The following is a 25,688-nucleotide window of genomic DNA, read 5'->3' as shown; positions in this document are numbered from 1 at the left end:
CGATCTATAGAGGGTTAGGATCTTCCCTCTAAGACTCAGTCCCTATAGAGGTAAATTTTCCAACTGTAATTATGCACGCCTTTAATGGATAGTTGGAAGCAAGGAATATGGTTATGATCTATAAGGTGAAGTTAAGAATTTACTTGACTTGAAGGTACTGAGTATTGCTGGCCCAGGCGGGTTGCTGGACCCAGATTAGAGTATGACAGCGTGGTCCTAGGCCTTGTGCCAGTAATGCCCCTTGGTCTGGACTCTTAATAAAGATAATGGTAGGCCCATTCTCATCAGCAATTGCTTTTGGGAAAGTTGGTAAGCACTACGGTCCTACAAGTGGCATCAGAGCCAGATCTCAAATTTGAGTCCCCCTCCCCCTCCCCGAGGTCATTGTTGGTCGGTGGGGGAGGGTTGGGTTGTTGGCCAAGGTGAGTTATAAGACCCAGATAGGAGTATGGTTGCATTGTCCTAGGCCTTGTGCCAGCAATTAGGCTACACAAAAAACCGACCAAACCGATAAACTGAACCGAACCGGGTCTTTCGGTTTGGGTCAGTTTGGTGTTTCTAGGCATTAGTTCGGTCACAATTAAGGTTGATGGTTTTTTTAGTTTTAATTCGAAAATGAAAAACATCGAACCGATGGGAAACTGTAGACACCCCATTTTGGCCACCCCTGTAGATGCCCATTTTTGCGCAACCCCCCCCCCCTCTCTGGAATTGCACCTCCTTTCTCTTATCTTCTTATTAGAGGGCATTTTTCCCATTTTGGGTAGTCTAGGGGTAATTCTGTCATTGTAGTCACCCAAAGGGTATCAACCCTAGATATAAATGCAACATAAAAGCCTCATTTGACTACTTGATTTGGATATGTATTAAAGTTGAACCAAAAAACAGGATAAACCATGAACTGAACAAAATTGAACTGGTCAAAATTGGTTCGGTTAAACCCCCCATCGGTTCGGTTACGGTTTGGATTTTCTCCAAACCGATGGGATCGGTTCGGTTCAAAAAACCTCCCTAAACCAAACCGGACTGAACTGTGTGCATCCCTACCATCAATGCCCCTTGGTCTGGACTCTTAATAAAGATAATGGTAGCGCCTTTCCCATCAGTAATAGCTTTTGGGATAGTTGGTAAGTGCCATGATCCTACAATAATAATAAACTCTTAGAAATGGGTTGCAATCTAGGTATATTCGTCTCATATTTGAAAGAGAATGTCATTATCATAGCATAATTCCAGACTCATCCGGGCAAGATAAGGTAGCTGAGAAGTAATGTTGTACTCTTATGGACATGACGAGGAGCATGTTGTGCAATTCATCATTGCCTGAGCTTTGCGGAGTGATGCTCTAAGACAACAGCTCATTTTATGATTGTCGTTACAACTAGGGCTATGCCTAAGACCCTTTATGAGTTAGAAGAAAGCTGGACTCGGGACACTTGCACTTTTAGTGATGTTTAGCAGTGCAGAGGTTTAATCTATCTGAGTGAGTGTGATATGGATAATATTTTCACTAGTCAAGCCAGAACGAGTGATTAGTCAGCTCAATGGCTCCAAGCCATGAAAAGAGAACTACTCTCAATGAAATCGTATTCGGAAACTCAAGAATCATACTAGTAGGGTGTAAATGGATCCTTAGGACAATAGAGACTTTAAAGATGGAATTGGGAGATATATTGGAAGATTGATTGAAAAAGGCATCACTAAGAAAGAAACTACGGACTATAAGGAATCGTACAGGCTTCCTATCCATGGCTTTCTAAAGCAAATAACACGTACTCAATGCCATGAGGTTACTCACTGTCGGATGAAATAAGGCTGAAATCGGTATTTTCATTAGATGCACGAGTACTAGCTTTGTATTAATTCAACTCATTTAGGGCAAATATTTCCAACCACATGCATCTCTTAAACAACCAGAGACTTTCCTAAAGCATGGACCTTATGAGAGTGCTTAATAACAGCTCACTAAGTTCACTAGTTTAAAGGCAGCTAACTAGTGGAAATTAGTGTTGATTTTAGTTTAGTTTTCAAAGACAATGACCTAAGATTTGAAGCCGAGAGTTGTATTCCAACATTATGGCTATTCCCTCATTCTCATTTAGATCACAACATTATAACTCACGAATTTGAGTTCATTGGTGAGGAAAAACTAGCAATCAGGGATTATTCAAAGGGCTAGTTCATAGTTAGTGACACGTCCTCATTTGGCAACGCTTGACCGTCACTTCAGCAACACTTCCCTTGCATCCCCTATCCATTGGGAGAGGCTGATGCCTAGTAGATGAACGTTTTTAATTTATCATTGAACTAGTGGCCCCACCTTATCTAGTTAGGGATAGTAAAAACGGAAATGATATATTCGTCCCTTTCTTCCTTGGGCAAACCCTATATATGAGTGGTGGCTCAGGGATGAAAAGGGGGCGAATGTATCATCCCTAATAATATATACGGTAAAGACTCTAATAATTAATATAATATATAACTTCCCTAATAACATACATGGTTTTAAATTTTGGTTTCGGCTAAAATTTCAGACTTGTCTGAAACTGAAATTTCGGGCGTATTGCGCGTAAAATCCCAAATTTTTTGGGACAAAATTTCAATCGAAATTACCGAAATTTCGTTGGAAATTCTTTAACGGAATAAAACAGTATAATTTTATTTTAAATTTCAACGAAATTCTGGAAATTTCTGAAATTTCAAACGAAATTTGGTAAATTTCGGGAATTTCGGTTTCGGTACGATTTCGTTTCGTTCCTCACTGAAATCCAAAATTTCAGTCCGATTAAGAGCTCTAATAATTAATATTGTTGGTTGCAACATTTTCTAAAGAGGCCATCTACCGTATACATGGTTGTAGTGCTCATTCTTGCTTAGGATTATGGATTACTGAGAGGAGCAATTAAAGTTAAGCTTATCCAATCATTTAAGAAAGTGGTTCAAATGATTTGATGTAGAGCGTTCTACTAGCTCTAAATATATATTACACAAACAAATGGTAGATTTTCTTCCGCCCACAACATCTCATCATCGTGCATCGGTGAGGTTCCAAATATGTAACAGATACTTTACTTGCTAAGATCATATTATTTACTTTCACATATAATTAAGGCATTGTGTGTGGCCCATCACATATATAGCCCATATCTGATCAAAGAAGCTTAAACATTAATTTGGAAGTGTTGTCTGTAGCTATTACCCAAACTGTATGGTTATATACACTCCAACTTGAGGAGGAGGGTTGAATAATGTAATAATTGTTGCCCTTGAAGCATAAATTTATGGTAATGCTGTTATAGCGAGAAGCGCACAGGACTTGGACAATATAATTAAGTGACTATCAACGTTCCAATGTCTCGTACTAATGACATTAAAGTCAATGGCCAAGGATTATTAGTATGGAATTTTCAATCAGTACCTCCATAGAAGGAAATCAAGGAACACAAGGTTCAATTAGCTCAATGATAATATAAAAAACACAAGAGCGAATATGAAGAGGGGAAACGATATCTGCGCCAAGGTGTTTCGATAAACAAGCGCTCCACTTGTTTGTCGTGTAGTATATATTTAAAGGGATTTCAGAGGATATTACGTGTCTCAAAAAGCTCTTTAAACCCTCAAATACTACACGACAAACAAGTGGAGCGCATGTTCATTGAAACACTTGGCGCATATATCATTTCCCATATGAAAAATGGTGGGAAATGGACTTATATAGGTTGCCTTTACATGAAAAAGACTCAAATACCCCTCTCTAAGGCCAAATGTCTAAAATGCCATAAACAATTAAGAAATTAACCAAACTACCCCTACTAATGATAAAAGACATGTGAAATGACCAAAATGACTGAGATTCCCTACCCTTACTCCACTAACAATGACAAAAATAAGGTAAGTTTAGCCTAATGAGCAATCATAAGAGATTCCCAGGGGATGCTCTTGCATCTAAGGCCTTGGACAACTCGATCCGACCTGAACCCGATCACGGCCCCTTAATATTGTCGTGATTTTATTGCAACTCGAACCGACTCAACCCCGAAACTAATACCCTTCTTTTTTTGTATTTTTTCTCATATTGCCCCAAGTTAACCCGAACCCACCCCAGCTCGATTTGAAAAATCGGACTGGTTGGGTTAGCGTTGAGAGATTTAAAGGCAGGTTGGGTTAGGGTTGGCCTTTTTAATACTCAGGATGGTCTTAATCAAGAAATCAACAAATGACATTTGTAATAACTTGTATAAAAGAATTGATGAACAAGAAATCTCCTATTATTTATAAATATGTTTGGTACATGTGGTGATTTCAGCAGCCGTTCTATTGACAAACAAGCTATCAAACGGGGGTCTTGTGAAGTCTTGATGGAAGAATTGGTTAGCAAGCAAGGCATTTAAGGCTTCTGTTGCGTGCACCCCATTCCCCGCCATGTACTTACTTGGGTCCAAGCATACGGGTGCACCCGGCCTGCCACAGTGGATCATCTCATTGCCACAACATATCAGGCCAGGATCATTGAAACCTTTCTTCTTTGCATTCATCACATCGTCAGTAAGAGCACGGATGAAATCGGCGAACAAGATGGTGGCGCTAGGGTTTTGTTCACGTACTTGATCTAGCTGTTGTTGGAGGAGTGCATTGTGAGCGGCCACATCTAATTCATAGCCTTGCGCTGCTGGACCTTGAATGACAATGTATTTTGCACCCTTATCCAGCAAGTCCTGCAAGTGACTCATCATAAGCAGAGGAAAATTTAGTTCATAAAAGAATGATGAAATGTATCTTCCCTCCCATATTTTGTTCATGCCAATCTTTCAAAATCAAAATCATTTTCAGTTTGTTTCTGTGGACCCCGATCCGAGAGAGGGTGCGGTGATGAGGGACGTGCCCCACGCGCTCAGGTCTCTATGGATCATCCACGTGAATGGAGAGCTCTACCAAGGAACTCTCGAAAGAAGAAATGCCCCTCATAGCATGAGTGGCGATACAAAGGTGAGATACCTCTCGATTCGGGGACTAGCCCAGATTCGAGGCATACCTTAAACAAAGAAGAGTCGCCATCCAAGGAAAAAGGCAAATGGGCCCTGGATCCCATACTATGCTCTGTTGCAACGGATAACCAGAGATATAAAATAAGGTTCGTGCCTGGTTACGAATTCGGAAGGTCTAAAGAGCACCTCATCCGCCCAAGTGCAAACACCTGGTCTCTTATGCCATTTACTTAATAATTTTGAAGAGTTTTGGGCAAAAATCATATGGAATGGGAATGAATATCTCCGAGAAGACGTCTATCTAATCATGCATGTCTCGGAGATGAAATCAAAGGCACACAAGATAAAATAAAAGAAACATGTGTCACCTAAGCATAGCTAGGTTATAAGTGACATGCCTAATGGGTGTCTAAGTTCTGATGAACAAACACATGCATGACACACCAAAAAAGTATAAGGTCTGCGCAATAAAGTAAGAAAACACTGCAAAACATAGAAAATGACTCGATACCAAACAACCCTAAGACTCTAATCTATACCTAGGCCCGAGTCTTTAGATGATCTGATGTTCATCCAAAGAAGCCTACGTATCCCCGCCTCCACGAGAATCAAGGCAACGTAGTTCTTCGCACCTATTCTAAGCTATGATGCCTAAGACATCTAGACCTCTATCCTAGACTCGATCTAAAAGACCGGACTAGTTCTTAAAGCTTCTTGTGTGATTATTTAAATTCCAATGAATTGTAGATTTTAGGACACCCTATATGCCCTAACTAAATGCAGGTTAGTCCTAAGCTAATGCATGTGGTTCCTATAATCTATGTGTAGCTAGGCTGTATATCCTAAGAAAACAGTAGGATCTATCGCATCTTAGACCTAGTCATCAATTGGCGATGTGGATCGCCAACTGACCGGACGGAGGCATAAAACTCCTAGCTAGGACTCACTCCTAACTCTAACACAAGCAAATAAAACACACAACAAACAAACAACGAACGAGGGAGCAACTCCCGACTCAAAAACTCTCTAACTAGGACAAGCTCCTAACTCTAGAGGAAGATCCTTTCGAAGAAAACAATATTTTGAAAGATTTTTGTAATTTTGAAAGATTTAAAATGCTTATTTTTAAAGGTTTGGCTGGACTTGGGATGTGGATCCCAAGCTGCACTACGTACCCCGTGGAAAGGGATCAAGCCAACGTAGTTCGAAACAGATTTCCTAACTACTTCTAATGACTCAAGATTTTTGAGATTTTTGGTTTTTCAGATGTTTTTGTTGTTTTTAAGTATTTTTGACTCAAGGGGGACAAATCCTATCATCATAAGGGGAGGACAGACTCCTGATATCCCGCAAAGGTTGGACAGCATCTTATGCTTTGCGGGGGAAAAGAACAGAAACACAGCTCTGCAAGGGTTGGACAGCATCCTATACCTTGCAAGAGTGGATAAAAACATGATACGATGAGAGGTAGAATAGAATCCTAACCCCTATGATGATAGAATATGATTCCTGAACAAGAGGATTGACTCTCTAGACTAAGGACGGATTCCTGTGCTAGTGGACTAATCAAACTAAGATAAAGCTCAACAAGTAATAAGGAAAGACCTTGTGCATATTTGGCAAAGGTAAAACACCCAGCCGGGCCGGACAGCTACCTAGCCCTAGGGTGCAACAAATGTGCAACCCAATACCCATAAGGGTAAGGGGTATGATGCCAAGCCGAGTAGGATGTTCTCCCAAAACCAAATGATGCACAAAGAGGAGGATGCTAATAGAATGAGACTGGGCAAGTCTCTTAGACATATAGGTAGGATAGAGAAAAAATGTGAACAAGGAAAAAGAGACCTTGTGCATATTTGGCAAAGGTAAAACACCCAGCCGGGCCGGACAGCTACCTAGCCCTAGGGTGCAACAAATGTGCAACCCAATACCCATAAGGGTCGGGGTATGATGCCAAGCCGAGCAAGGTGTTCTTCCAAAAACCAAAAGACGCACAAAGAGGAGGTTTAGCAAGAAAATGAAACTGGGTAGACTAAGGACGGATTCCTATAGTAAAGACTGACACTGAAATTAGGAATTCTAAGAAGGAAGTGCTAATGAGACAAGGCATGTCTCTTAAAAGAGATGGAGGACAACTAAGACCAATGAGACAAAATCTGCCTCCAAAGGAATTGAATTTTCCTACATGAGACATAGCCTGTCTCCTCAAAAAAAGATAGTACATCTCTACATGAGACATAGCTTGTCTCCTAAAAGGGGAGGACATTTCTGCACGAAACATAGCTTGTCTCCCTGAGAGGGCTCTAGAGAAATCTTTCATTGCCCTTGCAATGAATGGATTTCTAATTTCTAGGGGATACACACCATAAAGACTTGGACAAGTCTTTAAATAAATGGGAGGAGTGCTACTTGGACTAAGCGAGTCCCCTAAGGATGGGCTTAGGCTAGCGCCTTCATCGCCCTTGCAACGAGAGGGAATTCTAGTATCTAAAGAATTTAACAAAAATCTAAAAGACTGTGTTAGTCTATCAAAGAGAGAAGAAAAGTCTAACAGATAAACACAAATTCCATTCTATTCTTATAAAAATAAATCAAGTACTAAACAAAGAGAAATTTTCAATAGAACAATACACGATCTATAGCAATTATAAAATGATAACAACATTAATTAGTCCAGACCAGCCGCTGATAGCCTAATAAAGTAAAAACAATATCAAACACTTCAAAACCAACCACAAACCCCAATACGGGGACTCCAATGAAATCAGATGATGCCAAAGTAATCATCTGATATCAAATACACATGATAATATTTCTAATCCCGCCTTGAGATCAGACAGTACTCATGTCGATAATATCGAATAGAGTAGTCATCTGATCTCCTTCTTCCTATTAAACAATTTATTTAAATAAAAAGGAATGAGTATAATAAGCTTTGAGATAATCTCACCTGAACAATCCATTTATCTTCAGAATCTAACTCAAAACTTAAGATAAAAGAAAAAGTAATAAATTCTCAATATTTTACACAAATTTTTCCAATGATATTTCTAATCTATACAAAGTATAAATTAAAAGAGGCATTTATTTAATATATGTGAGCAGCGAAGTATAATTAAATCTAAAAAAAAATGATATTTGCTATTGTCAAGGTGAAATAAGGCTGTTAATATCAAAATGGAAATGGCTACCACTATTAAGGTGCGAGAGGGAAAATTCTAAGACTTACTAAAGGCTGGATAAGCCTAAAAATGAAAAGGGGAGCGCTATTCAGACTATGTAAGTCTTCTAATAATGGGCTTGGGATGACTCCTTCATTGCCCTTGCAACGATAGCGAAGAACTAATACTAAAGAATCTATAGATGTCCATAAAGGGAGTGAAAAGAATGCCCTAAATTTAAGAGTCAATCAAAATTAAACAATTTGAAGGGCCAAGAGAAAATTGTCTCTGAACCCAACCTAAACACAATTAAGGATCAATTTTTCATGTATGAGGTAGTCTATAACCCAAACCGAAAAAAAAAAAAAAACATAATTTGCATTAAGATCAGAATCTGCATCAAGGGATAAACAACTTCCTGGATCAAGAATAATGCAAACAAATACCAAGATAATCATTGGAGCATGAACATATGGAGCCTAACTGAAAAATGCCTATGACAACTAAACGGATAACATCAAACATATAACTGGTGGCACTCATTTTAAATCAAGAAATAACTACACATCCCTTTATACACAAGTATAAACTACATATGAGCATGAACATAGATGTATCTCAACAGAAACCATAAATAACCACACACATATACTTGCATATGTCTTTTATTCATCAAACAGCCCCACTGAGAACAAATTTAATTCACATAACACATTGAAACCTCACGGTGCATAAAAAGACAGATTACAAAATCACAGATCAAACTCTATAATAAAAGACATGATTTTATCTCGAACATGCATTGCAGAGAAAAATAAATGAAGATTACCTGAGTTGCCAAAGGAGATCAAATCAGCTTGTAGAGACATTTAGCTCAAGGAACAAGATGCGATTAAAACCTGTATTGATTAGATCGACCGAGGATTTGCAGAGATCTCCTCTTTCAGCTTTCGGAATTTTCGCCCGGAGCTTTGCCGGAGGTCGGCCAAATTTCTTTCAAAAACTTCACAACAGAAATTGCAAAAAAGAATTGAGCTTGGAATTTGAGCTCCGATTCTTTCGCCTCCTCAGATTTGTTCGTAAAGATTAGATTCATGATTTTCGCCTCTTTTTCAAAGCATCCGTGATCGATAGAATCGGAGAGGAGTCATTTGTCGATCGATTTGCAGGCGAAGAACTCGCCGGATTCTGATGAAAAGCACAGGAAAACGATACTAATTCTTCCCTTTCCGATCTCCTCATAAATTGCACAATCTCTTTTTTAGACTCTTGCTCATTTCCCTTTTTCATCTCCATTCTTCTTCTTTTTTTCTCTTTTCTTTTTTTCTTTTTTTTTTTTCTCTTCTCACAGAAATCTCTTTTCTCAGATCTGCTTTTAACGAAAAATAAAATCCCTCCCACCTTGATTGCAAATGAGCATCCTCTCTATTTATAGATGGAGAGGATGGTCAGGAAAGATAATAACCAAAGCTTGGATCTGCCGGAGCAAAAATCCGTCGGACTAAGGAACTGCCGGAGTGAAAATATTCGGCCGGAAAGATGAGGTATGAGGCTCTGCGGATTCTCGTCGGAACAAATGATCGGATCTGCTCGGGGTTAGATTCGCAAGGTAGGAGTGTCGGAGGCGAAATAGATCATCAGATCTATAAGAAACTCGTCGGAATATGAGAAATTCCGGTTGGAAAATGAGTTAGGGTTTGCAGGTTGGATCTTGAAGTGAAATTTAGAGGTAAAGGAGATCGGATCCGAGCCGTGGTAGCAGAGGTGGCTGGATCTAGAGAAAATGGAGGAACGGCCGAAGTTTGAACTTGCCGGAAAATGGAGATCGGAGAAGGTGGGTTTCTCTCTCTTCTCTCTCTGTAAATTTTCTCTCCTTCTCTGGATTTTAAAAATAAAATAAAATCCGATCCCTCAATCTCACAGATCTATGCAGATCTAGGGTTTCTAAGCTATAAAAGGAGGGAAATAGCAGCAGAGGCTAACTAAGAAGGAAGAAGAAAAACTAACCGTCGATGATAATTGGCCGAAATCCGGTCAAGCTTGCCGGAGAAGATGATTCACGACGGGGAATTAGGGTTTGTGATTTTGGGGATCTCTCTCTCTAATCCTCTGTAAAAACGAAAATGAGGACTCCTCTGAGATTTTTCAGAAATTTTCCAACGAAAATCAACTCCCTTCCCATTTGCCCGATGGATTTTTTTTATAAGAGAGTGATAAATTCGACCTCTTTTTCTTACTTGGACAACCACCTTTCGGATAATCCACCCCCCCTATATGAACTTGCACTACGACTTGCTCGACTCGTTCGCTAGGCAAACGCGCTCGAATTTCGACGAAATTTTATAGGGACATTAGTGAGACCTTAACCTTCTTTGGGGTGAAATTTGGAGTGTTAAAACATTGGTTTGGTTAGGTTTTGTTCAAACATGGGAGGTTTAGGGTACGGTCAAAATGGGGTGTCTACAATTTCGTTTGTCTTTGCTAATGTTTCCTTACATATATTGGAATTTTATCTTATGACCGAAAGCTTGAGACAGGTAAGACTTTGGAACCCTCTAATAAAAAAAACATCTCAAAACGTTCAAAGCCATAGGTGGGTTTAATCTTAAAAATTAATAAACATTCTCAACTCTTACTTATATTTTGATAGTAAGATAAGAGAAATTATATGATGGACGAGCTGGCGTGCTTGTATTCATTGTACGATAGAAGTACTGCCTTTTTTTTTGTTGAAAATTGACAATTATGTTGGGGACCAGTAGTCCCATCAGATTTACATAGTATGAATTGCCCAGGAGCATTCTCCTTGGCCCAAAAGGAAAACCCATTACCCCTTACATTACCAAATAGCCTCCATTGAATCGAATCGAGCAAAAAATGCCATATTTGTGGGGCCCACCAAGTCAAGATCGTGACCTGCCACCAAGTCAAGATCATGCCTTTGATATTTGATCCGGAAGCATCTTAAAAATTGTACTGCTCTCGGATGAAATACCAAGGGTGGTATGATGAATATCGGGCAAAAATTGCCTATCAAATCCCATATATATAGAGAATTATTGAATTTCTTTTTAAATATAAATTCTTGTCCATACCTGCACAAGATGGATGACATTGGCGACTGCAATCTCTCTAAGGGTGATGGGGCTGATGGAAGTCCCATTAATTCTGCGATAATCATTGCCCCCCATCGTCCCCACCCAGAAGAGTGTACCTTCCATTATTGCCTTACATTGAGCAGGACATTTCCCGGCACACTCGACCCTGTCGATGAATTCGTTAAACCAACTGAGCTGAGTCTGTAGGGAATTTGTTATCTGGATGGGTAGAGCCTTCGTTGCATTGTGTTCAACATAGAATTCATAATCTATGGCCGTTGATCCAGCATATGCAAAGTTAACACCATGGGAGAAATCAGAACTTTTGTTAAGATACGGGGGAACGTAAGGAAGTGATAATTCTTTGGCGAGGCAGTCAAGGACAAGGTAACCGTCCGACCAACTACCAGAGGGTTTGCCGAAAGTAGTCATTCCGTAGGGAGGGTTCAAATAAGGGAGTAACTCTATGCAATTTCCTGTGTCTGTGCTCGAGTCACCGAAGGCGTAGATCTTTGAGAACATGCCTTCGTAAGTTGATGGGGGTAAAGAAAGAGAAGGATAGACAGATATGAAGAAGTAAAATAGAGTAAGATGGAGAGATAGAGAACTGCACCAAGCCATTGTTTTAGAGAGCTTCTTCCCCTTTTCTTTTATGGTATTTCGCCTTTTGGTACAAAAGGAAGAGTTGCCTGTGAAGAGTGTAAGAAACAATATATATAGGGGGCTAGACAACCCAAAATTAGTTTAGGTCCCAGTTACAACATGCCTAAATTTAGGAGGCTACACCCTTTCCTAACATTTGGAATTGCTTTTGTTTTTCTGTTTTTTCATATGATGGAGAGGTGACTGATCAAATTATAAAAGCCCACAATAGGCTATCCCGTTGCATTTGTTTTTCTGTTTTTTTTATATGATAGAGAGGTGACAGATCAAATTATAAAAGCCCACAACAGGATATCCAGTTGCATTTGTTTTTCTGTTTTTCTATTGGGCCTTGTATCCTTTCTGCAAGGCAAAACAATAGGAATTCTAGTTGGATTTTCTTTTAGTTGAGCTTAATTTGAGGATTACAACTAATTAATTGCTTGCCAACACATTCTCAAGTTGTGGTCCGAGTCACTCATCCCTAGAATCGATTCCAACAACGTTGGATGTGTTCCTATTGCATACTATATATTGCCACAAATTAATGAGAATGGATTAAAAAAATGAGGGGCATTTTTAATTTGGACGTGCGTGCTGGACACATTGGCATGTGTAATCCGTTTTCCGTTGATTGGGTACTTTGATTTGTTGGCCACCCCACCCGTGTGCCCATTCCATTGTTGCCTGTCCCACTGTGATAGGATAATCCCAGGTCTCTTCTAAGGACATCTTTTTAGGATATACCCTACACAGTGGGGCCGTTCTCGGTGTGAACTCGGGATAGACCCTGGCTTGTTCAAGCCCAAAATAAACCCTGGCCTGCTATTCCCATTGAAAGCATCCCTCATAGGATTTGTTCAAAGCAAACCAAGATCGTTTTATCCTGGGATAGACTCACTGTTAGGGGTGCAACTTTGGCCCTGTGAGCCCTGACCGGCCCTGAGCCCGAACAGGGTCAGGGTTGGAAAATCTGACCCTGAGGGCGGGTCTGGGTACATTTTTTTGGCCCTGACTCAGGGTCGGGTCGGGTTCAAGGTTGATACCCCGGGCCGACCCGACCCCCTTTACACTTTACCCCTGACCGACCCGACCCTGTTTACACTTTACCCGCGGCCCACCCTTGAGCCTTTCTGTTTTTCATTTCTCCATCCATTGGGTTTTGGTTATGTATTTATCACCAAAAATCATATATCAATTAGAATAATAGATTGTGTGGAAGTATTTTGATTTTTGACAATAAAACAGACTGAAAACATGTATAATTGCTCGGCCGGTCCGACCCAAGCAGGGCAAGCCCGACCCAGCCCTGCCCAATCACGGCGGGCATTGGGTTCAGGATTCGGCCCTGACTCAGGGTCAGGGTGGGTCAGGGCTAAGATAATGGCAGCTAGGGTTGGGCTGGGGTTTTGCAAAACCCGACCCTATTGCAGCCCTACTCACTGTGTCTTTTAAAAGAGAAAGCTTATACAATCAAATATCTGTAATCTCATCTATGAGATTGATTAGTTTCCACACAAATCCTTTGATATTCTTTGATGTTGAACATTGTTGTTGGATAAAATATTACCATACCGGAAAAATCTTTTCAACATTCACTTGTCCAAGCATCATCCAAAAGCAACCCAATCTATAATCAATTGACTTGAATTTTGGCCATTTTTGTGTTAACGATCCATCTATAGTAAATTAATTGGATGGTTAAGATTGTTTGATTTGCAGATCATTTTGACAAATGGCTCATCTGCAATGGGCCTCAAATACCCCACATGTAATTTCGTGTGAGACTAAGGGTTTATTAGTCAAATTTGCAAAAAACTGTATTAGGGCTATTAGTAAGCAGTACGAATACGAATGACAGATTAATTCTCCGTCATAAACCCTAAATCAAAGAGGAGAAATTGCTCTCGAGATCCGTGAGCAGCCCCAGAGAGCCTATTTCGAGGTCAAGAGATGGAGATAGATCGTAATTTCTGTCTTAATCATCTTGAATATGTTATTTCTATAACAGTCGGCTATGTTATTTTTTTGAAAAAAGTTCAATTCATGACCCAGTGGGCCGCTCCGGGCTGATCGACCACGGGTGCTCAGGCCGGTCGACCGCCCAAGGACGATTAACCGCAGTAAGGCTTCTGGATATTTTTTAAAAAAAATCGGATTTTGGGGGCCCGGTCGACCGAACCCGTTTCTGCTTCAAAAATTGGTTAGCACTTTTAGAGTATAATAGACATACTTCTTTAGATCAATATCAATGCATGGACTTATTAAATCGTACTTCCACACTATATTCTAGGTAATTAAAATTCGATCGAACTGGTTGGAATTTCTGATTGAGGTCAGAAATAAGGGATTGCTTTAGTAGTTTGATACATAATTTCCTTGATATCTCCCCGAACTGATTGTAGTGATATCTGTGACTCTGTACGAATGTATGCATGCATGCATGCATGTATGTATGTATGTGTGTACACACGGACTGTTCTTTACCCCAGTGATTTGTATACCATATATTTCTATTATGATATTGTATGATTGATGCTTCTTGTGAGGCTTATGTTAAAATTCTGTGTCCCTCCAATGGGGATTAGTACGTTGGCAATTATGCATCCCACCAACCAATGGGGATTAGTACGTTGGCAATTCTATGTCATGCCATTATATATGATTGATACGTTGGCCCTTATCGTAGGAGCGAGTTCCGTCACCGTGGGCCGTCGGTGAAAAAATAACAAACTTTCTGTTTTTAGCCTAAACCTTGAGCTTTCTTTTTTGGTCTATAGATCCCTATTTTCTCAAGTATTTCGCAATTAATCAATGAAAATTATATAAAATAACAATATATTCGACTTTTTGAAGAATATTTTTACAAAGTAACTCAGAACTATATCAAACTTTTGTTGACAAAATTGTCATATAATCAATCCTAAAATTATGAAATTTTTTATTTTTTATTTTCTTATATTAAAATTGATTGAAGTTTTCATAAAAAATAAATACAAAAAGAAAACGGTTAGACAAAAAAATCTTTGTTTTGATTTACTCATGTGTTTTTTACATCAAAAATAAATGTTTTGAATATATAAATGCTAATGTTTGGCAACCATGAATTTTTTTTAATGATAAATTAGTTTCTCAAGTGGCGAGAGCGGGGTAGCGAGGGTGGTAAGGGACTTGAGATGGCATAAGAAGTGGCTATAAAAAACAAGGAAACAATCAATCATATTTTGGGTGGAGTTTTTTGTTTCCTTGTTTTTCAAGCTTTTCTTAACTCCTCACTCAGTCCTTTGGTGTCTATCCCTCTCCCCCTTCGTCACCATTGGGTAAGCTAATATTCCAAGAAAAAAAATTCTTGGTAGGCAGAAACAAGCCTTTAATGTCAAAAAATTTACAGACTTTTTGGACAACCCTAAAAATTATTTACATATAATCTTATATGAATATTGCATTATTTTTAGATAGCTTATATGGAAATAATGGTAGTAATAGACATGTATCTATCCTAGTTTATAGCTTTCAAAGTAGCCTTCTGATGCAAGTGGCCGCGGAAGCGATTTTGCCGAGGAGCTTGTAGATCGGACCTCCGATTGCGCAGGGATGAAGTCTCAAACTAGATCTTCAAAATTTTGTATTTTTTGATGATTTCCTTCAAAGAATCAACTTCGATTCTTGCAAGGGATGCAAGAATAACAAAATCTATGAAAATTCATTGATTCACAAGGGAGAATGTACAGTAATTTGAAGAGAATTGATGAAAACTTAGCTTACAATCCTCTAATCTCTAACAAGAAGGAAATTTTCCCAAAGCTGGGATTCCCTTTTTAAATTTCAAATTCAAATCTCAATAAAAATGAGAGGGAAATGCCTTTTATAGGCTGCCCATATGATTTAAAAGACAAATATACTCCTAATTGATCCAAAATAATAAAAAAATGACAACAAAATTAGAAAATAACCAAACTACCCCTACCAATGGAAAATACCACTAAAGACATATGCAAGAAGAAAATTAAAAGCATTAAAACACAGAACAAACTGTCCTAAGGAGATGTGAACGACGATGTAGAAAATCCAGGGGATGCTCCATCATCAAACTCCCCTTCTTGAAAGAACTCATCCTCGAGTTCCCCATTACTCTCTGTGTCGTGGTAGTATGCTTGAGTCGAATATGTAAATGACCGACTCAAGCAGTAGGAGAAGTAATTCGTCGAAGTCAACATCTTTGTGATCGATCATGTAAAAACTGATCCATCTTGGTGAAGTGGTGACTTGTATTGATCCATATATATCTCCTAAACATGGCAAAGAAGTAGTGGGCCACCATACGCACCAATAGCCTCGTCTGTAGCGACTATAGGAAGGATCACAAAAATATGAACTACATCTGCCAGGTGTAAGTCATCACAACTACATCTGTATGTATCTCCTCTGCATCATCAATCACTGACATTCTGACTCAACATCAATACCGACCTCATCATCGCAAACAAGAGGAGCATCGCTAGCATCTTCATTACTAGCGTCAATCTCATCACCATCCATGTGTGGATTTAGAAAGGTGGTCTCCTCTATGACATCCTGACACTTTAGTTGTCTGTCATCGTTGTCAACAATAGCAATAGAAATAGATGGAGGTGGTTAAACTACGCTGATAGTAGTAGGCGTAGTGACGGATCTAATCGGAGGTGGTGGTGAGGAAATAGGCACATAGCTCCTGGACCGTTGTCGTGTCAGACGAGGGTAGTCAAATGGAATCAATTCTCACCCAAGTACCCTTTTCATTTCCTCCCATGTCTGAATCGGAGGCTTGCCGATCTCCTGTCTCCGATTTGTCAATGTACACCACCAATTTCGGGCCTCATCTCTAAATCTCGATGCGACTAAGGGTACTTGCCTCTTTTGGAACACCCTTCTTGATGTTAAAAACCCGGTCAACGTGCTCATCCAATCAACGATCTCTTCGGCTTCTAGTCCCAAATGAAACTCAGGGATCTCCATCATTCTGTCACCGTATGTGCATGAAAAAAGGTCTAGGGTCTAGTCTTTATGTAAAATCATGATCATAGTCATCTCCAGTATTCATATCCTACTCCCCTTCTTGAAAAGATTGGCTACATGAAGGAAGAGACTGGTTGTGTTTTGCATCTAGCTTTTTGGACGTCATTTTCAGCTGTTTTGGGTTGTGGTTGTGGATGCTACTATCACACTTGGATGATTCCAATACAATGACAAACTGAAAGTACAAGTCTCCCACTGTCCAAGCGCCAAATTAAATGAAGTATTTCTTGGAAATTTACACTTCAGAACCGCATACGTAGTAACCAGAATTGTAATGGAAAACAAAGTGAGGTAATTGTTTTGCAATTCCCCTTCAAAGAGATACCAAACGGTTGGGCTCAATGTCATTTATGATTATCTACTTGCAGTGGTGTGGTATTAAACTAGGTGGATTTTTTTATGGGTAAACTGGGGTTTAACGGGGACCCCGACTGATTTATTAGAAAAAGAGAAAGATGATAAGATAAAAGCACAAAACCATCCCTAACTCGGAACATGAGAGGGCACCCCCATTGGGTGCATGTCACCATTTTGCATTTAATAAACATTCTATTGGTTTTTAGGGCCTTATTCTTCTCTTTCTAGGGTTCGAAGACGATGTACCTTTGCATTTGTTCATTTTTCCAATTCTTCTTTCGATTGATTAGAAGAACCGCTGATTTTGCTCTTGGTATTACAGAGATTAGGGCGACATCAACCAATTCAACATCTTCTATCCTTGTATAAGATAGATGACATATGAAGAGTGCATGCTATGGTAGTTGGAAAAATAAGATAGAATCTCATCTTTATAAATTATGAGTCCTACTTAGTAAATACTCCTAGAAATACTGATCAATAAGGAATCGTACAGGCTTCCTATCCATGGCTTTCTATAGCAAATAACACGTACTCAATGTTATGAGGTTACTCACTGTTGGATGAAATAAGGCTGAAATCGGTATTTTCATTATAGGCACGAGTACTAGCTTTGTATTAATTCAACTCATTTAGGGCAAATATTTCCAACCACATGCATCTCTTAAACAACCAGAGACTTTCCTAAAGCATGGACCTTATGAGAGTGCTTAATAACAGCTCACTAAGTTCACTAGTTTAAAGGCCGCTAACTAGTGGAAATTAGTGTTTATTTTAATTAAGTTTTCAAAGACAATGACCTAAGATTTGAAGCCAAGAGTTGCATTCCAACATTATGGTTATTCCCTCATTCTGATTTAGATCACAACATTATAACTCACGAATTTGAGTTCATTGGTGAGGAAAAACTAGCAATCAGGGATTATTCAAAGGGCTAGTTCATAGTTAGTGACAGGTCCTCATTCTGCAACGCTTGACCGTCACTTCAGCAACACTTTCCCTGCATCGCCTATCCATTGGGAGAGGCTGATGCCTAGTAGATGAACGTTTTTAATTTATCATTGAACTAGTGGCCCCGCCTTATCTAGTTAGGGATAGTAAAAACGGAAATGATATATTCGTCCCTTTCTTCCTTGGGCAAACCCTATATATGAGTGGTGGCTCAGGGATGAAAAGGGGGCGAATGTATCATCCCTAATAATATAGACGGTAAGGACTCTAATAATTAATATAATATATAACTTCCCTAATAATATACATGGTTTTAAATTTTGGTTTCGGCTAAAATTTTAGACTTATCTGAAACCGAAATTTCGGGGGTATTGCGCGTAAAATCCAGAATTTTTTGGGACAAAATTTCAATCGAAATTACCGAAATTTCGTTGGAAATTCTTTAACGGAATAAAAAAGTATAATTTTATTTTAAATTTCGACGAAATCCCCGAAATTTGGAACGGAAATTTGGAACGAAATTTGGTAAATTTTGGGAATTTCGGTTTCGGTACGATTTCGTTTCGTTCCTCACTGAAATCCAAAATTTCAGTCCGATTAAGGGCTCTAATAATTAATATTGCTGGTTGCAACATTTTCTAAACAGGCCATCTACCGTATACTTGGTTGTAGTGCTCATTCTTGCTTAGGATTATGGATTACTGAGAGGAGCAATCAAAGTTAAGCTTATCCAATCATTTAAGAAAGTGGTTCAAATGATTTGATGTAGAGCGTTCTACTAGCTCTAAATATATATTACACAAACAAATGGTAGATTTTCTTCCACCCACAACATCTCATCATCGTGCATCGGTAAGGTTCCAAATATGTAACAGATACTTTACTTGCTAAGATCATATTATTTACTTTCACATATAATTGAGGCATGGTGTGTGGCCCATCATATATACAGCCCATATCTGATCAAAGAAGCTTAAACATTAATTTGGAAGTGTTGTCTGTAGCTAGTATCCAAACTGTATGGTTATATACACTCCAACTTGAGGAGGAGTGTTGAATAATGTAATAATTGTTGCCCTTGAAGCATAAATTTATGGTTATGCTGTTGTAGCGAGAAGCGCACAGGACTTGGACAATATAATTAAGTGACTATCAACGTTCCAATGTCTTGTACTAATGACATTAAAGTCAATGGCCAAGGATTATTAGTATGGAATTTTCAATCAGTACCTCCATAGAAGGAAATCAAGGAACACAAGATTCAATTAGCTCAGTGATAATATAAAAAACACAAGAGGTAATATGAAAAGGGGAAACGATATCTGCGCCAAGGTGTTTCGATAAACAAGCGCTCCACTTGTTTGTCGTGTAGTATATATTTAAAGGGATTTCAGAGGATATTACGGATCTCAAAAAGCTCTTTAAACCTTTTAAATACTACACGACAAACAAGTGGAGCGCATGTTTATCGAAACACTTGACGCATATATCATTTCCCATATGAAAAATGGTGGGAAATGGACTTATATAGGTTGCCTTTACATGAAATAGACTCAAATACCCCTCTCTAAGGCCAAATGTCTAAAATGCCATAAACAATTAAGAAATTAACCAAACTACCCTTACTAATGATAAATGACATGTGAAATGACCAAAATGACTGAGATTCCCTACCCTTACTCCACTAAAAATGACAAAAATAAGGTAAATTTAGTCCAATGAGCAATCATAAGAGATTCCCAGGGGATGCTCTTGCATCTAAGGCCTTGGACAACTCGATCCGACCTGAACCCGATCACGGCCCCTTAATATTGTCGTGATTTTATTGCAACTCGAACCGACTCAACCCCGAAACTAATACCCTTCTTTTTCTGTATTTTTTCTCATATTGCCCCAAGTTAACCCGAAGCCATCCCAGCGCGATTTGAAAACTCGGACTGGCTGGGTTAGCGTTGAGAGATTTAAAGGCAGGTTGGGTTAGGGTTGGCCTTTGTAATACTCAGGATGGTCTTAATCAAGAAATCAACAAATGACATTTGTAATAACTCGTAAAAAAGAATTGATGAACAAGAAATCTCCTATTATTTATAAATATGTTTGGTACATGTGTTGATTTCAGCAGCCGTTCTATTGACAAACAAGCTATCAAACGGGGGTCTTGTGAAGTCTTGATGGAAGAATTGGTTAGCAAGCAAGGCATTTAAGGCTGCTGTTGCGTGCACCCCATCCCACGCCATGTACTTACTTGGGTCCGCGCATACGGGTGCACCAGGCCTGCCACAGAGGATCTTCTCATTGCCACAACATATCAGGCCAGGATCATTGAAACCTTTCTTCTTTGCATTCATCACATTGTCAGTGAGAGCACGGATGAAATCGGCGAACAAGATGGCGGCGCCGGGGTTCTGTTCACGTACTTGATCTAGCTGTTGTTGGAGGAGTGCATTGTGAGCGGCGACATCTAATTCATAGCCTTGCGCTTCTGGACCTTGAATGACAATGTATTTTGCACCCTTATCCAGCAAGTCCTCGAAGTGACTCATCATAAAGAGAAGAAAATTTAGTTCATAAAAGAATGATGAACTGTATCTTCACTCCCATATTTTATTCATGCCAATCTTTCAAAATTGAAATCATTTTCACTTTGCTTGGTTTGTCTTTGCTAATGTTTCCTTACATATATTGGAATTTTTTCTTATGACCGAAAGCTTGAGACAGGTAAGACTTTTGAACCCTATAATAAAAAAAACATCTCAAAACGTTCAAAGCCATAGGTGGGTTTAATCTTAAAAATTAAAAAATATTCTCAACTTTTACTTATATTTTGATAGTAAGATAAGAGAAATTATATGATGGACGAGCTGGCGTGCTTGTATTCATTGTACGATAGAAGTACTTCCCTTTTTTTTTTGAAAATTGAAAATTATGTTGGGGACCAGTAGTCCCACCAGATTTACATAGTATGAATTGCCCAGGAGCATTCTCCTTGGCCCAAAAGGAAAACCCATGACCCCTTACATTACCAAATAGCCTGAATTGAATCGAATCGAGCAAAAAATGCCATATTTGTGGGGCCCACCAAGTCAAGATCGTGACCTGCCACCAAGTCAAGATCATGCCTTTGATATTTGATCTGGACGCATCTTAAAAATTTTACTGCTCTCGGATGAAATACCAAGTGTGGTATGATGAATATCGGGCGAAAATTGCCTATCAAATCCCATATATATATAGAGAGAATTATTGAATTTCTTTTCAAATATAAATTCTTGTCCATACCTGCACAAGATGGATGACATTGGCGACTGCAATCTCTCTAAGGGTGATGGGGCTGATGGAAGTCCCATTAATTCTGCGATAATCATTGCCCCCCATCGTCCCCACCCAGAAGAGTGTACCTTCCATTATTGCCTTACATTGAGCAGGACATTTCCCGGCACACTCGACCCTGTCGATGAATTCGTTAAACCAACCGAGCTGAGTCTGTAGGGAATTTGTTATCTGGATGGGTAGAGCCTTCGTTGCATTGTGTTCAACATAGATTTCATAATCTATGGCCGTTGATCCAGCATATGCAAAGTTAACACCATGGGAGAAATCAGAACTTTTGTTGAGATACGGGGGAACATAAGGAAGTGATAATTCTTTGGCGAGGAAGTCAAGGACAAGGTAACCATCCGACCAACGACCAGAGGGTTTGCCGAAAGTAGTCATTCCGTAGGGAGGGGTCAAATAAGGGAGTAACTCTATGCAATTTCCTGTGTCTGTGCTCGAGTCACCGAAGGCGTAGATCTTTGAGAATATGCCTTCGTAAGTTGATGGGGGTAAAGAAAGAGAACGATAGACAGATATGAAGAAGTAAAATAGAGTCAGATGGAGAGAGAGAGAACTGCACCAAGCCATTGTTTTAGAGAGCTTCTTCCCCTATTCTTTTATGGTATTTCGCCTTTTGGTACCAAAGGAAGAGTTGCCTGTGAAGAGTGTAAGAAACAATATATATATATATATATATATATATATATATATATATATATATATATATATATATAGGGGGGGCTAGACAACCCAAAATTAGTTTAGGTCACAGTTACAACATGCCTAAATTTAGGAGGCTACACCCTTTCCTAACATTTCGAATTGCTTTTGTTTTTCTGTTTTTTCATATGATAGAGAGGTGACAGATCAAATTATAAAAGCCCACAAAAGGATATCCAGTTGCATTTGTTTTTCTGTTTTTTTTATATGATAGAGAGATGACAGATCAAATTATAAAAGCCCACAACAGGATATCCAGTTGCATTTGTTTTTCTGTTTTTCTATTGGCCCTTGTATCCTTTCTTCAAGGCAAAACAATAGGAATTCTAGTTGAATTTTCTTTTAGTTGAGCTTAATTTGAGGATTACAACTAATTAATTGCTTGCCAACACATTCTCAAGTTGTGGTCCGAGTCACTCATCCCTAGAATCGATTCCAACAACGCTCCAACAACGCTGGATGTGTTCCTATTGCATGCTATATATTGCCACAAATTAATGAGAATGGATTAAAAAAATGAGGGGCATTTTTAATTTGGACGTGCGTGCTGGACACATTGGCATGTGTAATCCGTTTTCCGTTGATTGGGTACTTTGATTTGTTGGCCACCCCACCCGTGTGCCCATTCCATTGTTGCCTGTCCCACTGTGATAGGATAATCCTAGGTCTCTTCTAAGGACAACTTTTTAGGATATACCCTACACAGTGGGGCTGTTCTTGGTGTGAACTCGGGATAGACCCTGGCTTGTTCAAGCCCAAAATAAACCTTGGCCTGCTATTCCCATTGAAAGTCACAACCGGGATAGACCCTGGCTTGTTCAAGCCCAAAATAAACCCTGGCCTGCTATTCCCATTTAAAGCATCCCTCATAGGATTTGTTCAAAGCAAACGAAGATCATTTTATCCTGGGATAGACTCACTGTTAGGGGTGCAAGTTTGGCCCTGTGAGCCCTGGCCCGCCTTGAGCCCTGACCCAGCAACCAAGCGTGATTATCCAAACGGTCAAAATTGATGGTCTTTTTCCAATAATCTCGTTTATTTATGAATGATAGTGCAGTAATAGAAGTTGCCGTGAGATTGCCAGCTTTTCACATGGCCAACCGTTCCTAGTTTTCAACATTGACGTGACACTTTGTCTTCTTCTATTAGCTTTCAAAGTGAAAACTTCTTTTATTGGACCTGAATGTGATTCCGTTTTTATGGGCACTAGGGGAGTAAACGAGACAAACGAGCCGAGCCGAGCCGAGCTCAGCTCGTTAAGCTCAAAAGCTCGGCTGGGGCTCGGGTCCGGCTTGAACCAGGCTCGGGTTATATTAAGTTCACACTCCTCATCTTCCCTGGACAGCCCTATCTAGTGTAGTTTGACTACTTTTTTTACACTATGGGGGGTGGTCCAAGTAACAAATGGGGTTCCAAAAATGAAGTGACATATTTTGCCTCCCCCTTTCACTTCCTGGACAACCCTTTTAGTGTGTGTGTGTGTGTGTATATATATATGAGGAAAGTGTTGGTGAGCTTAAGCTCACCAAACTTATGGTGACCTTAAGCGCTCAATCACATTGGGGCCTACTTTGTTAGGATGATCCAAAGCATTCATTTGAAAGGCCCTTACATAGATGTGGTGTGTACCAAAAATCAGCTCCATAGGATCATCCTAACCCATCCATTTGTGGAGGTGAAAATGGACAGACATTATTTGTCCACAAATGTGCCCATTTTTGTCCTTCACAAATGGAGGGGTTAGGATGATCCTATGGAACTGTTTTTTTGTGGACACCCTATCTATGATAAGGCCTTCCAAATGAATGGTTTGGATCACCACAAAAAATGTGGGACCCATGTGATTGGGGCGCTTAAGCTCACCAACACTTTCCTCTATATGTATATATATTAAATTCTTAACGAGCCGAGCCGAGCCGAGCCTAAGCTACGATCGGTTAGATAGTGGTTCTTGTAAGGCGCCCGTTCTATGAAAAGTCCTTCGTGCTCCATAAGCATCGCTAAAAATAAAGATGCACCAACAGCAACCACTGATGCTGCTTTGGCAAACATATCATCATCATCATCATCACTATGTCCAGTTCCGTCGATATAGTCCACGGCATATATGTCCTCATCATGGTGGTCCATCCTGATATCTTCTCGGAGATAATCAAGTCTAACATAAGTAGTTTTGGGTTAGGGTTACTTTGGTAAGAGTCACCCAACTATGAACCCATTTTAGAAAGACACAATAAATGGAAAGGCCAAAAGTTATGTATATTGAATAACAAAACAAGAAATAAATAGGATAATAGCACAACCAGTTATATCATGAAGTAAGAAAGACTACATAATAATGCAGAATCCTGATAATTGATAGTTTCCAACATAGGGCAATAAATTTCCAAACATTTCAGTTGTCAAAAGCCATAACAAAGCCAAAAGGCTCTCAACAGGGCCTAAAACGGGCTCGGCTCGGCTCGTTAAGGATTCGAGCCGAGCTCGAGCGAGCCTGAGCCAAAATTGACACCCTTAATGGGCACCTGTGGCACTCGCGGCTCTACCCAGCCTGGCCCAATTTTGATGGGACCATTATGTGCCAGGTCAAATTTCAACGGGTCACTAATTAGTGACACGGACCTGGACCCGGACCCATAGATTACGAGCAGGCAGGTGGACCCACTTGTCCGGGTCACTTTTTGCCAGGTCTATCACAAATTCAAGTTTGTATTGTGGCAAATCCAAAATAATAGGCAAAATCAATTTTATTGGAGGAAAAACTTTTCAAAAAAAAAATTTCTCGGAAAATCCAACAAAAAGAGTGAAAATACAATCATTTTTATGAAAAGACACACAAAAGGGGCAAAATAACTAAAAAAAGAGATTGAAATATCATTTCCCATTAAAATGATCTTATTTCTCTCCACGGTAAAATGGGCGTAAAATAAATTTCACACCCATTTTTAATAAAAAACCGGGGTATAAAACAAAATTTACCCCAATTTTACTTGGAAAGAAAGGAATCCTATATAAAAATAAGGTCAAATGTTTAAGTGAAAAATGGGCCTAAATCGTAAACTTTGTTTTACGCCCATTTAATTTTAAAAAAAAAAATCCAACCTGAATACACATAGATGAATAAAAATGTGAACGGAGAATTTTGGTACGTTGGCACTCCGGATCTAAGATGCTCCATCGGATTTTTTGGCTACTTCAGGATCAGCGGTCCAAAATAATTTCAATCCACAGGATATGAATCCAATGGACACGTCCGATCCAAGTCCTGTCCCAAAATCTTGTCCATTAACGTCCAGATCCTTTGAATCTTTCCAACGGTCTGGATCCCCAGCACATCTCTTTCAATGCGAAATTTCAAATTTGTTCCTTATAAGCAAATGGGTCCCACACAGTGAAATAAATCA

The 25,688-nt window shown here is 39.4% G+C and overlaps 2 protein-coding genes and 1 long non-coding RNA gene across 3 annotated transcripts; all 3 read right to left on the bottom strand.

Annotated features, from left to right (window-relative positions):
• Window positions 1-4,243: 4,243 nt before the first annotated feature.
• On the bottom strand, window positions 4,244-10,315 carry LOC143848024 (uncharacterized). The gene is made up of 2 exons (XR_013235280.1): window positions 8,976-10,315; window positions 4,244-4,715 (listed from the first exon to the last, which is right to left on the bottom strand). It is a non-coding gene; the product is annotated as an uncharacterized LOC143848024 (long non-coding RNA).
• A 902-nt stretch (window positions 10,316-11,217) lies between these two features.
• LOC143847950 (GDSL esterase/lipase At3g48460-like) lies at window positions 11,218-11,865 on the bottom strand. The gene has a single exon (XM_077356724.1). The coding sequence runs from the start codon at window positions 11,863-11,865 to the stop codon at window positions 11,218-11,220; it is 648 nt and encodes a 215-aa protein (XP_077212839.1).
• A 4,458-nt stretch (window positions 11,866-16,323) lies between these two features.
• LOC143847949 (GDSL esterase/lipase At3g48460-like) lies at window positions 16,324-22,152 on the bottom strand. Its single transcript, XM_077356723.1, has 3 exons — window positions 21,529-22,152; window positions 20,389-20,762; window positions 16,324-16,477 (listed from the first exon to the last, which is right to left on the bottom strand). The coding sequence occupies exons 1-3, from the start codon at window positions 22,150-22,152 to the stop codon at window positions 16,324-16,326; spliced, it is 1,152 nt and encodes a 383-aa protein (XP_077212838.1).
• Window positions 22,153-25,688: the final 3,536 nt, after the last annotated feature.

Source organism: Tasmannia lanceolata, unplaced genomic scaffold (genome assembly GCF_043159265.1).
Source record: "Tasmannia lanceolata isolate RefF3 unplaced genomic scaffold, GAP_Taslan_0.1 ptg000016l, whole genome shotgun sequence".
In the NCBI taxonomy this organism is placed as follows: Eukaryota; Viridiplantae; Streptophyta; class Magnoliopsida; order Canellales; family Winteraceae; genus Tasmannia; species Tasmannia lanceolata.
Note: the sequence above shows the minus strand (reverse complement) of the source record. Positions and strands in the feature narration are given on the sequence as shown.

Bases quoted from the DNA above. Each gene is read 5' to 3' on its own strand.
- LOC143847949 (XM_077356723.1), bottom strand. From the start codon at position 22,152: ATGGCTTGGTGCAGTTCTCTCTCTCTCCATCTGACTCTATTTTACTTC. The intron at 20,763-21,528 runs GTATGGACAAGA...TTGCTGGATAAG, and splicing joins ATGTCATCCATCTTGTGCAG to GGTGCAAAATACATTGTCAT. The intron at 16,478-20,388 runs GTTTGTCAATAG...CAACGATGACAG, and splicing joins AGACCCCCGTTTGATAGCTT to ACAACTAAAGTGTCAGGATG.
- LOC143847950 (XM_077356724.1), bottom strand. From the start codon at position 11,865: ATGGCTTGGTGCAGTTCTCTATCTCTCCATCTTACTCTATTTTACTTC.